At 41.4% G+C, this 15,324-nt stretch overlaps 1 protein-coding gene across 1 annotated transcript in view; it reads right to left on the bottom strand.

Moving 5' to 3' along the window:
* Nucleotides 1-764: 764 nt before the first annotated feature.
* The window catches only part of LY75 (lymphocyte antigen 75), a 54,477-nt gene continuing 39,917 nt past the window's right edge, over nucleotides 765-15,324 (bottom strand). The window contains exons 25-35 of the mRNA XM_072121937.1: nucleotides 14,487-14,713; nucleotides 14,238-14,400; nucleotides 13,118-13,270; nucleotides 12,872-12,994; nucleotides 12,224-12,418; nucleotides 11,685-11,908; nucleotides 10,390-10,561; nucleotides 9,890-10,048; nucleotides 8,546-8,668; nucleotides 7,176-7,343; nucleotides 765-6,475 (exon numbers count right to left, since the gene is read on the bottom strand). Coding sequence (XP_071978038.1) covers nucleotides 6,312-6,475; nucleotides 7,176-7,343; nucleotides 8,546-8,668; nucleotides 9,890-10,048; nucleotides 10,390-10,561; nucleotides 11,685-11,908; nucleotides 12,224-12,418; nucleotides 12,872-12,994; nucleotides 13,118-13,270; nucleotides 14,238-14,400; nucleotides 14,487-14,713 — 1,871 coding nt within the window. The 3' untranslated portion in view covers nucleotides 765-6,311. The remainder of the gene's footprint in view (nucleotides 6,476-7,175; nucleotides 7,344-8,545; nucleotides 8,669-9,889; nucleotides 10,049-10,389; nucleotides 10,562-11,684; nucleotides 11,909-12,223; nucleotides 12,419-12,871; nucleotides 12,995-13,117; nucleotides 13,271-14,237; nucleotides 14,401-14,486; nucleotides 14,714-15,324) is intronic.

Genomic DNA, 15,324 nt, shown 5'->3' with positions numbered 1-15,324 from the left:
TGGCAGGCTATATACACTGGGGCAGGGTCTGGCAGGCTATATACACTGGGGCAGGGTCTGGCAGGCTATATACACTGGGGCAGGGTCTGGCAGGCTATATACACTGGGGCAGGGTCTGGCAGGCTATATACACTGGGGCAGGGTCTGGCAGGCTATATACACTGGGGCAGGGTCTGGCAGGCTATATACACTGGGGCAGGGTCTGGCAGGCTATATACACTGGGGCAGGGTCTGGCAGGCTATATACACTGGGGCAGGGTCTGGCTGGCTATATACACTGGGGCAGGGGCTGGCTGGCTATATACACTGGGGCAGGGTCTGGCAGGCTATATACACTGGGGCAGGGTCTGGCTGGCTATATACACTGGGGCAGGGGCTGGCTGGCTATATACACTGGGGCAGGGGCTGGCTGGCTATATACACTGGGGCAGGGGCTGGCTGGCTATATACACTGAGGCAGAGCCTGGCTGGCTATATACTGGGGAGGCTGTGACCAATGCATTTCCCACCCTCGGCTTATACTCGAGTCAATAGGTTTTCCCAGTATTTTGTGGTAAAATTAGTGGCCTCGGCTTATACTCGGGTCGGCTTATACTCGAGTATATACGGTACTACCATACTACAACATAGCAGTATATGGCGTTTTTGCACATGATCTGTCACAATGTGCCACATTTAAAAAAAAAGAAATTCTGTGTGAAAACTGACCAAAGAAAAATAAGTGTTCAAATACCTTCCTAGAGAAATAAGTGAAACACAAGAAGTTTTGTTATAAAAACATGTTTAATGGGCATTGGCTTGAGATTGATATTATGCAAAGAATTAGTCACAGGCTGAACGCGTTGTTCTTAAGTCCAGACGTCTGATGTACAAGTTATATACAAGCAGCCATTTCACTAATAAATTAATCAAAATCAGTCATCAAGGTTTTCTTTGTCCCCGCAAAAGTTTTACATGTAATTAATAGTTACATAGTCGAAAAAAAAAGACTTAGGTCCATTAGGTCGGATCTGGTTATTCATGTAGAGATGAACAATTTTAGTTTTCTAGATTCGGAATTAACAAAAATTCTGACATCCTGCAGCTGCCACTAGGGGGAGCTCACTGTATCCTACTTATACAATGCAGTCTATAGTAAACAGTACGCAATACATAAAGCACCCCTAGTGGCGACACCAAATTCACAATGTTATTAGAGGGATATTTTGAATTAAAAATATTGATCACTGAAAAACCTGAAAGTGTGGGAAAGTATGTACAAGGATAGAAATTTTTTTTTTTTGATGGAGTGCTTTTAATAATCAAATTCTGACTGTATTCCAGTTTCAATGATTTGAAATGCAGGAGTAGAGTGATATATGTTTTTTGAGGAAAGATTCAGTAGAACTTGATTTATCAAAATTCCTGCTCATTACAGGTTTAGGAGTCCAGTGGGTGGTCTGATTTATCAACCAATCAAAACCACCAACGTGACTCCTAGGTCTATAATAAATTAAAATGCTCATGTTACAATACACAGGGTATAAAACAAAAAGGTTGTACAAATGTATATACAGGGTGTAACAAAATTTGGGGATTCCGTTTGATATTTTAAAGTTGCTCCACCCCAGGGGGTGGGGATAGGAGGCGGAGTTCGGTAACATTGGACAGCTTTTAGTAAAACATTGCATACATCCATTTTCAGAATTTGGATCCAATGGGGCAGATTTACTTACCCGGTCCATTCGCGATCCAGCGGCGCATTCTCTGCGGTGGATTCAGGTTTTCCGGCGATTCACTAAGGCAGTTCCTCCGATGTCCACCAGATGTCACTGCTGCGCTGAAGTTCCCCGAGGTCCGCCGGAGTGCACCATCCTATACTTGGTGAAGGTAAGTGCAAGTCCAGCAACACTTTTTTTTAAAAAATGCGGCGGTTTCTCTGAATCCGTTGGGTTATCGTTTGGCCATGCCCCCCCCCCCCCGATTTCCAGCGCCGATGCGCCACAAACCCGGGGCAATACAGGGAAAAATTGGCGGAAATCGGAAATATTCGGGTAACACGTCGGGAAAACACGAATCGGGCCCTTGGTAAATGACCCCCAATGTGTTTTTATTAAAATATCCCCTTTTTGCACACAGTTAAATTTTTGGTGATTATTGGTCATATGTCACCAAATAAAAAAAAGACTTAAGTCAAATAAATCAAAATTTTTGAAATTTTAAATCTGAATCTGCAACAAAAATGGGGGTTCCCATTTAATATTTATAACTTGCCATCCAGCCCATCCCTGGGGAGTAGGATAAATATTTTAAAAAAATATTTGACAAATATTTTTATTTTTTCAATCCAATGTCCAAGATATTCCATCACCTCGACTTTTTTTTTTTGTTACACCCTACATATTCCTCTACTCATCTTGGTTAAAGGGATATTTTCCCAGAGCTATATTATTTATTTTAAAAAATTCATAAAAATTGCCCATTTAACAAAACATAAGTCAGTACATTCCCATTGGCGCCATTAGACAACGTAAAGCCCAAATTTTTGTAAAACAGAGACAAAAAAAAAAAATCAATTAATGAAATAAGTTTGTAGTCCCTGAACAGTAACATACGGTACATATAAAAAAATTTTTTGGTTTTGGTTAAAAAAAAAATGATAGGCCAAGGTGTTTTTACAGATTTATTGTAACTGGAGTGGTTTCCATGTGCTTTGATATAACCAGCAGTAAGGTCGCCTATTACATACAGATCTTTCTACAACACTATTAGATGTAGAGAAACAAGTAAAACGCAGATTTTTATTTTTTTTTTGCATAGTGCAAATTTAGGCAAGTTATGGCTTTCCAAAGTTTGTGCAGTTCTCACAGCCGCCCACTAGTGGGAGCCCTTCTCCTCTAGTAAATGCTGGAGAAATAATAATAGTCCATGAGCGTTAAAAGTGATTAAAAATGTAAATATTTTTCCCAAAAAAACATTGTAATAACCCTGTAATAAATACCAGAAAAGAAAAAAAAAATTTCTAATGTCATACAAAACTTTTTGATTTTCCTAGTCCATCATTATACATTTCTTATCGTATTTCTCAAATTTAATGTATAAGTTTACAGCAGTTTCTGAACCTTGCTTTACTGTGCAGCAGCTGGGTATTAATCACTGTCCAGTGCAAAATATTATTCACTTGATTGAAATCTACCATCAAAATCCATCTTGATAAACCAGGGACATTACTCATAGATCCAGGCACCGGGACTGTGGTAATCTTCTTATATTTGTTATCCAAGGCCTGCTTCCTTCTGAAATCAACTTTTAAAATTATTCTAATGAGACAGAAGGTTTCTTGGGGTGTTACCGGAGCCCCTCTGTGCTGTAGCTTCACAGACTGTTACGCTGTGCAGGAGCATTCCCCTCCCTTCACACTGTGCGAGATAGCAGAAGGCAGATGGAGGGGGGGAAGTGCTGAGGAAACAGGGATGGGGGTGAGACGGTGTAACAGCCTGCAAAGACAGAGCACAAAGGGGCACTACCATAGCACTACTGGCTCATTAGCATAATTGGATAACAAATATAAGATTACAACAGTTATGGTGCCTGGATCTATGAGTGTCTACAGTTTATCGTGCTGGTAGATTTCCTAGATTCCTAGATTTAAAAAAAAAAAAAATTAAAAAAATTAAATGCTAAAAAATAAAGGCCATCTCCAACTTTGCAACAAATTCTGTAACTGCCCCAGAGAATGTAAAAAGAAAAATTAAACTGCTCTCTATGGTAACAGACTACAAACAAACTGTGTAGTCTGATCCTGCTGTGATGCTCTCATATCTGTCCCATACTTTTTACTTATATAAATTAGGTAATTTAGCAAGTAGTAGGACTGCAGGAGGAGAGGTCACAGGTCAGTTAATCTGGGGACCCCTTGGTTAAAGGGGTCGTCCAGAGGTTGATAAAAATATCTGTTATCTTCCAAAAACAGCGCCACACCTGACCATGGTCTGTGCCGGTATTGCAGCTCAGCTGTATACAGATGAATGTAACTTGGATGCAATGCCACACATTACCCAGTTTTTGGAAAAAAAGGAGCCATGTATTTCAACCTCCAGACAACCCCTTTAAGGCTGCATCCACAAAACGGCAAAAAATTAAAAAGCAAAACTATTTAAAATGTTTCTAAAATGTGTAGATTCTCTTGGGCAATAACAAATACGTTGCAAAGGTGAAGTCCGAAATATGGAAACAGACCGCCCCCCCCGCCTCCCCAAAAATTATAGGCACTTCAAAGAATTACACATCTCTTACTCACTCCAAGAGGATTTGTTCAAATCTCCTAAGATTTTTTTACACAAGGCCAAACTCCAAACATTACAGTAAGTTTTATCCCAAATCTGTGCTAATAAATAATCAGATTTTACATTAAAATACACATCATTTCCTTCTGTTCCGTTATAGTACCAAAAAAAATAAAAAAAATCTAGAAGAAAATTTTCATGGCATTCAGAATCGCGCAGCTTTCTATACATTACATACACGCACAGGAAAATTCCCTTTATCCGGCACTGAGAATCAGGAATTCATCTAAAAAAAAATCTAAATAAATCTAAAAGGCCTATTACAGGAGTTTTTTTTTTTAATCACTTATTCCTAAGATCAGAATGGATAGGAGCTGCAATACCAAGCACAGCCACTACACAATGCAAAGCGCTGTGCTCAGTAGACTGAAGAAGCCGCAAAACACTACAGCGCAGGAGCGTGGGTGAATGTTATACCTCTACCAATCGGATATTAAATTACTTTGATTAAAAGGCTCTTGAATAGCCCTTTAAAAAGAAATCTTTTAAAGGGGGTATTCACTAACTCATAGATCCAGGCACTGTGACTGTGGTAATCTTCTTACATTTGCTATTCATGGCCTCCCTCCTTCAACTTTTAAAATTATTCTAATGAACCAGAAGGGTTCTGAGCGGCTTACCAGAGCCACCTCCGTGCTACAGAATCACAGGCTGTTACACTGTGCAGCACTTCGCCCACCTATTGTGTGCCGAATCTGCCTGATGTGATCACACATCACATGCAGCAGAGGTAGAGAGATGGGGGATGTGTTTAGGGAGCAGGGGGGAGAGGAGGCAGTGTAACAACCGATGAATCTGCAGCACAGAGGTGCTCTGGTAACACTCCCCAGGGCACTTCAGCCTTGGTTATGAGGTCTATCATGATGGATTTTGATGGTATACTTCCTATAAGCTTTTGTTACATTATTTGGAACACTACACTGCAAATCTGAAAAAACCAAAAGGCGGTTTATCAGACCCTCTGGATCATTCATGAAATTCTACACATAAATATGTCTATCAAAAATATCTGCACCTTGATTCTCCGCTGAGTGCTCCATGATAGATCTGCACTGTGTTACTGAATAAGTTACTGAAGATCTAACTTTATTTAAAGGGATCCTCTTGTTATTGATGACCCATTTTTTCTCTGTATAACACCCTCTTACACAAGATAAGGTGGGTGATCCCCCGTTACAGATTTGGCATTCATCTATTAACTATGGCTGTTTAAGAAGGATATCAACACCCGATTCGGGAATCTCCCCGATTCTGGTAAGGAACGATGTAAATCTTAAGCTTCTTAAAGGGATCATGGTGCACCGGTGAGTGTTGTCTTTACTTAGAGGGCCATTATATCATTATGTGCCCTACTTGTGCTCAGACCCATAAAGTGGGGAGAGCTGCAATACCATGCACAGCCACTCTACAATGTGTGGCGCTGTGCTTGGTAAAAAGTGAAGCAGCCAAAAGATTTCAGTCTCTTCTTGCAGAAGTTTGGCATTAATGCCAAAGATGCATTAAAAAGAAATTCCGGAATACCCCCTTCTAGAATTCCACGTCTAATCCTATCAGAAGATGATGTTGTGTAGAGTAGAAGCAGCTACAGAACAGACAAGAAACTAAGGTGCAGATAATACGCTAACTGGAGCATCACGTTTCCATAATACCACATCCCTTACATATGGAACCAAATGTACCATAATTTTTTTGTCAAAAACATTCTTCAAATGTATCAAAGTTTAGAGAAAACAAACACAAAAAAAACTATTCTAATAACAACCCTAAAATCTAAATTTGGCTTGGTAAGAAAAAAAACAAAAACAAAAAACATTTGTCAAGTATCCAAAAAAACTTGAATGCATTGGTTTTCTGTTAAGTAGTAGTCATCCACAAAAAAAATAAGACCGCATCTGCAGAGCAGATAAAAACAACAGAAAAACACAGCAATAAAAAAAAAATTCTTTGTGCAAAATTAAGATGCAAAAAAAATGTTCAAAACCGTCCTTAAGAATAATCAATCATGGACTCCATCTGATCCTCTGCGCGCCTGTACCGGACTGAAGAGGTGAAGGTATGTCTCCTCCTATAGAGATAGACGAGTAACCCGATGAGGAGGACCACAATCAGGGACACCGCAAACGCAACTGCAGCTCCTGTACCACTGGATCCTATGAGAAGACGAAAAACATGGACATTATGGGGTTAATGAGAAAACACCTTCCTCTCCATCCCCTACATTAGATTACTAGTCCTCCCCAATTCCTGCACATGGGCGCAAGTAGTGAGTGATGGAGCATATACCGAGACTTCACCGGTACCGTTGTGCAGGCACATGTCAGTACATAGAAGCAGAATAGTATTTTGCACATGCACTGAGCTGATGACAGGTTCCCCATTCATGACAAGGCCAAAAAGCCCATCAAAATCAACCATGATAAACCGGGAACACTTACTCATCAATCCAGGCACAGTGACTGTGGTAATCATCTTATGTTTGGTATCCTTCCTTCTAAAATCAACTTTTAAAATTATGCAAATCATTATCAGAAGGGCTCCTCAGTGCTGTAGCTTCACAGGCTGTTACACTGTCTCCCCTTCATACTACCCCTGCTACTGCCTAATGTAATCTCACACCACTGGAGGGGGAAGTGCTCCTGCACAGAACAGGAGGGCTCTGGTAAAACTCCCTAGAGCCCTTTTGCATAAATTAAAAGTTGATATTAGGAGGAGGCCATGGGTAACAAATATAAGAAGATTACCACCTTCCCGGGGCCTGGATCGATGAGTAAGTGTCCCAAGTTGATCATGCTTGACTGAGGGTAGATTTCCTTTAAGGACCATATTAGGAGTAACCAGGAGAGAACTTACTCAGAGGCGATTTGCAGACCACTCTCCCGTAGCCTGGTGCACATGGGACTTTACTCCACGTTCCTGTCTGAGGCGACAGTATAACACACAAGCCTGTTCCTTCTTTCTGTGGAGACCCCCAGTTTGTATACTGCACTGCTGAGCCATCCAGCCACACAGACTTCTGACCTAAAGGGAGAGACCAGACAGGATCAGTCCGAGGCATCTACATTCATCTACACATTCCCACCTTCCAGCTTAATTACATGCAAACCTTATAAATAATGTCACTATGCTGTGAGCCAACAGATCACAAAAATTCTAACTAATAGAAGCAATTTAGCAATATTCAGGAAGCAGGATTCATGAGTCCTGTGTATTCACGAGCACGACCCCCCCCCCCCCCCTGTGCCACAGTTATTGGCAGCTGAATACAGAGTCTCTAAATAAAAGCAGCTGATAAATTAATGTGATAAGGTTTTGGGAGGTCAGAAGAAGAGGGGGGATGCTATCCTTATAAATACACTGGACTCATAAAGTGTGTCTCAGGTTCTGCAAGTCTCTAGTTGGGCCAGATTTATCACTGTGATGATAAATTCTGGAGCAGCATAAGACTGTCTCTTCCTACTTTAGACTTTCTTTTAGTTGGTCTAAACTGCGCGCCAGAATTTTGGGTGCACGGAAGTTTTTCCATAGACCACGCCCTTTTCCAAAAGACCACTCCCTCTTAGTAGGACAAGTCGCAAAAGTGCCAAAAAAAGGTCTAAAAGCCTTGATAAATGTGGTGCAAGGCATTTTATACAGTTTTGTTGGCACAAAACCACCAGAATTGTGGCACCAGTGCATTAATACATTCCCCCCTGTTAGACATGACTTATTTACAAAACTTATTCTTTCATCACTTTAAATGGAAGGAGCAAAAATATTTGAATCACATTTAAAATGTATATAAAATATATATATTTTTTTATTTATTTGGAGACTATTCACAAAAAAAAAAAAAAAAAAAATCACAAAATATTTCAGAATGGACACAACCCAAATCTAACAGTTTATTGTAACTCACTTGTCAATGTTGCTGTTTAGACTGGGACATGTTGATCAGAGCAATAACCAGGGGTCTAGATAACCAGGATGGGTGACGTTACACAGAGTCAGTGCTCTGTATGCCCATCCCCCATCACTCTCTGGAGGAGGAGCTGCACACCACCCCCTCCTGTGATGGGGGACTGATCACACCCATCCCACATTTCTGTCAACAAACTCTCATTGCAGCAGCCATAAAGCAAAAACATAAAGGACACCGGTCCCATCAATATGGTTGGAGAAAGTGTTTTTTTTTTTTTTTTTAGTAAGGGCAAAACAAATTATTAAGATTTTGTAAGATTTACCAGCCGAGGTGGAATTGACTCCAAGCCAAATTCTTTGTGTAACATAGTGATCGCTGCTCAGATATTTGCTTACAAAGTCATTTTCCTCCTCATCATTTATAGACAGCAGGGTGGCGGTGGGATCTGTAAGAGAGGACAGAATTAGACAGTGGTCTGACTATACAGAGGGGCTGCACGGTACCGGATGAGTCTGCTGTAACTGCTTTGAGATTGCTTTTCCATTGCAAAAAACTAAAAATTAAGAAACTACCTGGTACAGAGCATTTTTTTTAGTAGCTTCTTCAGGCTAGGAACCAAGTGATCCGACATTGTACTGTTGTGTCACATGTCAAAACTGCTCAGCTCTGATTGGTCAACACCCATTGAGCCGCCAAAAGGAGAAACCGGTATTTTCTGTTGTTAAACTTTTATCATTTTTTTTTTTTTGGTAGCCACATGAAAACTAATCCGTGGGAAAGTTTTCTAAATCAAACTACGGAAGCTTAAAAGGACAATATGTCAGCAGCCTTAGCCATACAAAGCTGTATACAGTGGCAGGTATTGTGCCTGGAGAACTGTGTAACCATTCTTTTGGGTGTCTTGTTAGTAACAGCAGGACTGTGAAAAATGCATTGAAATTCCAGAATTGTAGCTGGACTTAAAGTACTTTGGCGCACTGATGTGTGAGATATCTTCAGTATACAGTTGCACAGCCTTCTGCCCTCCCCCCTGAGTAACTACTGTAATATTCAGATACAGCTGTTACTCAGAGCAGAGGCATATGTGGTATGTTCGGTGAAGAGATCCCACTTACAGCTGTAATGTTATTTCTATTTTGTAATAATTACACAGCTCTATAGGCTCAATATCCAACACTGTCTGCTGCTTTGTGTGGCCAAAACGGAGGACAAATTACCTTTGCTCACACAATTTATTTCCTGTCCCTCAGCAATAGGCTGTAATCTCTTGGGCTAAGCTGCAGCAAGTGTTCAATATTCCAGCAGCAGCAGCTCGGCTCCTCTAAATCCACACTACACCTGTTACATGGGTTCACAACCTATTTCTTTTGCAGATTATGGAGAATAGACAGCTGCACCGTCTGCCGGTAGCCTTAGATCGATGACCTGTTCCTTCTGTCCCAAACTAAAAGTTAATCAAGGTAAGACTAGAAGTATAATAGTGTTGTTGTATAAAAGAACAGAAGATCTAGAAGATAAGGCAAGAAAGTAGCAAGGAAGTAGGTTATGTGTGCAATATGGAAGTAAAGAAAGCCAAAAAGATTCCTCAAAAATACTGATGAAAATTTAGTGCAAACTCCTGGCACAAGAACTGATAAGGCAGATCTACATGAAATGGATGACGTACCCACAGTCTGACATATTTTGTTGGCCTCCGTATTGTTAAACACAGAATAGTTGTAAATTTTTACATCAAAGCCGTAGCAGAAGTCCTTGTGGCTGACCCAGTGTCCGGAGCCGGGCGTTTTGGGACATTGTTCATCTTTTGTAGCAAGTTTTGATTGCACTAGAAAACAAGAAAGTATTCAAGATGTAAAACCATATCCAACCAAACCCTAAAGGGGTTTTCCTACTAAGAAAAGTAACTAACTTGCTGATCAGAGGGGGTCTCAGTGCTGAGACCCGCAAGATCGCGAAAACGAGGGCTCCATTGATGATGCTGACCGAAATTGCCGAGCGCCGTGCTCACCAATCACCGTCAGCTCCATAGAGATTAATGGAGCAGAGCGGTCACATGTGAGACCTGGAAACTCAGTAGCTTCCATGAGGATAAATCTCGACTGCCAATTCTGACAAATCCCAGATAAATTACCAGAATTCTCATAAATGATCAATATGATAACTTACGTGCAGACTCATTCTTATAACAGATTGCACCATCTACACGCTCGCTACAGTTCTTCACTTTCCAGGCTCCTTTAGTATCCAGATGGACGCAGTTTCCGAGATTCAATTTACTTTCTAAGTGTTTGGTTGCGTAGTTGGTTTCACTCCCATCCGACCACTCCATACCGGTTCCCTATTAGTCAAAAACATTCATAGTGAGAGTTTTCAATGCAGCCGACCAGGATTCCCTGCGGGATCAGTTCAGAACTTATTTGTGCAATTTGTCGTAACGACACAAATAGTTACAAGGCCAGGGGTGTAATATAAAGGGTGCATAGCGTGCAGAGACACCCAGACTTAGGGGGTGAACAGGACAACATTACACCAGTTTAGATCAGTCCTATAAATAATGCATTGAAGTTGGGGGATCTGGCACAAATTTTACAATCGCCTTAAAGGGGTTGTTCAGCCAAAGCAAGTAATGATCTATATAACGGATCTTGCTGATCGATTGAGTATGAGAACCAATCTGGAGAACGGGGTCCTGTCTTCTCTTATGTTATGATCCATTACCAGCAGTCAGATCCCCCATTGATCTTCTTGTTAATGGAGCAGTAGGTCACACATGTGCATTGCTGCTCCATTTATTCTCTAGGTGACCGACTGAAGAAGTAGCCAAATACAGCCCTCGGCCATCTCTGGCAGTAAGCATAAAATGAATGGAGAAACCACTTTATTCACAAGAGCAATGGGAGGATTCGCTGACAGGTCCAACTGCTAGGACTAAGGCTGCATCTAAATGAACGTATGGGAGACGTATGTACAGCCACAAGCTTGCGGCCATACATACGCCCCCCCATAGACGGCAATGGCCACACAGAGTGATACGGTGCCGCACATGTGCAACACATTACCGCTCTGTACAAGGGAAAAAGATAGGACATGTCCTATCTTTCCCCATGTTACGGCCCGTACGCTGTGCATCTCTATGGAGAAGCATCTTGCGGCGGACGTATGCCTGCCCGGCAGTAGCCATGCGGCCATACATTCGTCTGAATGCAGCCTAAGGCTACATTCACACAAGCGTATGGGGGACATATGTCACCCATAGACGGCAATGGTCCGTCTGGTATACATTCATCTGAATGAAGCCTAAATTGTAACTTGCTGATGTGGCACAGCCCCCTAAAGGTTAAGCCTTTGCCCAATGCAAGGATCTTATACAGCAGACGGACAGTGTGGGTGCCCTCAAGAGAAAGGGTGTGTAGGATCGCTCTATAGGTGGTGGGCTCACTTTCCAAGGTCTGAATACTTACATCATTATTCCACAGTCCGATCCACACTGGAAACCCATCCTGCCTGACGTAACGCTCCAGCAACAACTGCTGGTGCTCGCTGTGCACGCTGGCCAGGTGACCGTCATTTTGTTTGCATTCGCTCACCGCTTCAGTCCACGTCAGCTTCTTTTTCAGAAAAAAGTATGAGGAATCTAAATAGGGGATAACTGATGGCATCGGCAAAATGTACTGTCCTTCAGAACCTTAAAAAGAGTGAAAGAATATTACATGTTCCACATCAATTCTGAAGATATACAAAAAGGCATAAAAAGGAGACTAAACACAGAGCGGAGCATTGAGTTTTCCGTTCTCAGTCTTGAGGACTTCCTAAGGGTGGCAAACCAAGTGGGAAGATATGGGAACCTCCATTCAACTGACCAGTGGGGGTCCCAGAAGTCAAACCTCCAACAATTAGATTAAGGCCCCAAAAGTCATAATCATAAACCACCCATTCCTCTACTGGACCCTATCTACAAAAGCCCCATTTACAAACTTAAAAAAACCTTTGGAGCAATTACCTTTTTCGATTTTGCAGGCCACAATAGAGTGTTGTTGAAGGTATACTAGCTGGAAATCCTTTGGGTTGGGATACATATCCCAAAAGCCATCAAGTCTCATTGCTGCATAAAAGTTGTCCTTTGTTACATTTGGTCGTCCATCCCTCCAATTGGAGAACTGAACAAAGGTCTCATCATGCCAACGGAAACTATTGACTAGGAGAGGGGAAAACAGAGTTAATCTACAAGTGTAACTAAATGCTTTGGATCCAAAGTATTAGAAAGATCATGAAACAAATCGGCTATCTCTATCTATGCTCAAGAGATAGATTGATATTAATTTATATCGCCTGTATAGTAAATGGAAAGCCACCACTAGATGGAAAAGATCATTACAAGTTAAACTGAAAATGTAGGCAACAAGCTCCACCTAGTGGTGGCTGCAGGCAGTCAGATTTGTATACATCTTCACTTTCTTAGTTGTAATGAATATTCAATGCAGTAGGATTATATATTAATTGAGTACACTTGAGTACACAATGAAGCCACTTTCAGATGGGCATGTTGATCTGGCAGATCTTGCTCTTGGCAATTTTGCTATGCTCCTTCTTGCAGCTCAGATCCCAATGATAACTGCAATATGCAAGTAGCCAAATGATGCAGACTTACCTTTCTCATCATAAACGAGTCCTAACCAAACCCACTTGGCCAGGTCCGTGTACGGCTGCAGATGATTAAAGACAAACTGGTTTTCATCCTCATCTCTTATGCTCAGGACATAGGCATCCGGATCTGTAATACAGGGCACTCGGTGAGAACTTTTAGTAACAGGTCGCTAATACATCAGGGTTAACAAGTCGATAATAGATATCGCGAGAAGAGACAAAAGAACATAAGAAAATGACAGACACGTACCCAGGGCGTGGCAGGCGTATCTGCTCCCACTTGATTGCCATCTTTTGTGTGTTAACAGAAAGGCATAACAGTTATTTCTGTATGGGATCCATACAGTGTCCCCAATCGTATGAGGACAGTCTACGTGGTCTGGAGACTTATCCGCAGGTTTTTCTGTAAAATATTAAAAAAAAAAAACAATTTATACTAGGATTGCAAAAATTATGACCATACGTATTAAAGTAAATGCAGTTTTGTAGATCTTTACATCTATGGCACTGGTAGTTTTCTGCAGTGATCCTGCCAAGTCAAGCTTAAAAAAGGCCAGCACCGGGACCCTGGAGAAGAGGATTATGGATGGGTATAGTATAGTTTAATTTTTTAATTAAAGGTATAGTTTAATTTTGCTTTAGATTAGTGGTAGATTTACTTTAAAGGGGTTGTTTATATGCCCCCAGAGGGTATAAAAATGACAAACAAACTCACTGTTGCTCACTGCTCAGTACCTCTGGTCACCGTCGGCATCTGTTTGTACAGAGAGGCTCAGCAGTGACAGCATCAACCAGTGAGCTCATGTATACAACCAGAGCCACACTACACCAGAACGCTGGAGAGAGGAGAGCACAGCTTGTTTGATCATTCTGCACCTCTTTTTATACAAAAAATAAAACATGAGACACCCAAATTGGCAAACAATTTATGGAGAGGCATCAACGTAATTAACGTACAAATGAGTTTCAAGCGATATAGTGGGCCACCAAAAAGTGGGGCTGACTGGGACAATCTGATCCTACCGTAGGAAGAGCAATGGATCTACATGATGGACTGTATCCAACCAAAAGGCCTGGATGATATGTTATCCATTACCCGTTTTATCTGAGTCATTTGACTCCCTTATAATTATTTTTTGGCCATACCCCCCCCCATCTTCTTTCCAAGGACCCCAGAAACCCTTTCATATAGAAGAATGAACTGACTAGCGTCTTGTATGTCAGGTTGTCATTCCCTGTTGGGACACCAGTTTTAGACTCCCTTTGTTCTCCCTATTGTTATTCCAACACTGAGTCATCTTCAGTAGCCTCTGTTGTATGCCCCATGCTGTTCTAATCCGTCCCCTTCATGGTAGGAGGCAAAGGCTTACTTAGTGGGACATAACAGACTGCCCCTGGTATCTGGGAGTCACAGCTCTCTGTTTTCCATGTTCCATCCAAAGCAATAAAAGTGCAATCTCCCTCTTGAGTTCCTTCTGACCATCGATTCAGAGTGACCAGGCTCCCGTCCTGCCATCTGTAGTGGATGCCATCCTGGTATAATAAACATTACAGAACATAAAACATGACATGTAAAATGCTTTAAGTCATACACAACAAAAAAAACCCTAAAAACTTACATCACGGCTGGAGAGTCCTATCCACATGGGTTGACCCACTTGACCAACAGTGGCCGTGATGAAGGAGAGCTGGTAATAGTCGGTTATACTGACAAGCTCCATGTTTTTGCTCTTACATTCAGACAAAGCTTCATACCAGGTCATATTTTTTTGAACAAATGTATAGTTTTGCTCCTTGTACTTTACATCTCCTGGAACACTAGTTGGCGTAGCTGGGCCTTGGTTAACTGAGAAAAGAGAAGGTCAATATAAATTTAAAAAGTCTTTTTGGAAGTTGTATATGGGGATTGTCGGTGAAGTCTTAGTGGCAGTTCTCTCCTGCATCGGGGTTTCCGTTACTTTCTGTTATCGGTCTTATGGCCCTTTTGTTCCCCATAGACTTCCATGTCTGGAAGGGGTAGCTTCCATTATTCTTCACAAGGGGTTATCCAGGTTTCTTAAACAAAATAAAAACTACTGCAAATATTGAAAATATTTTTAAAAAAAATTATCCACACCCCACCAGTTACATTTTTTTCTTGCATTACAAATATTTTTAGTAGTTTATATATTATAGAATCTGGATAACCCCATTAATAGAAACTTTGGGATTTTGTAATTCAGTATCTTCCTTAATTCTTGCATCTATTAGTCCAGCTTTGACAGTGAAATTACGTTTTTTTTTTGTTCCAGGCTCGGGCTGAATATTGGGGCAGGTCATCAAATGGCGCAGCCACTACACAGAGCGTATGCACTGCTTTCTCTATTTCGTAGTCCTGGCCCCAGAGATAGTCAGTGCACAATCTGGGTTAGGGTACCGATCTAATACACATGACCTACCTTGAGGCCAAAACACTGA

This window comes from Engystomops pustulosus, chromosome 8, assembly GCF_040894005.1.
Source record: "Engystomops pustulosus chromosome 8, aEngPut4.maternal, whole genome shotgun sequence".
NCBI classification, from domain to species: Eukaryota; Metazoa; Chordata; class Amphibia; order Anura; family Leptodactylidae; genus Engystomops; species Engystomops pustulosus.
This window is presented reverse-complemented; position numbering and strand designations above follow the sequence as displayed.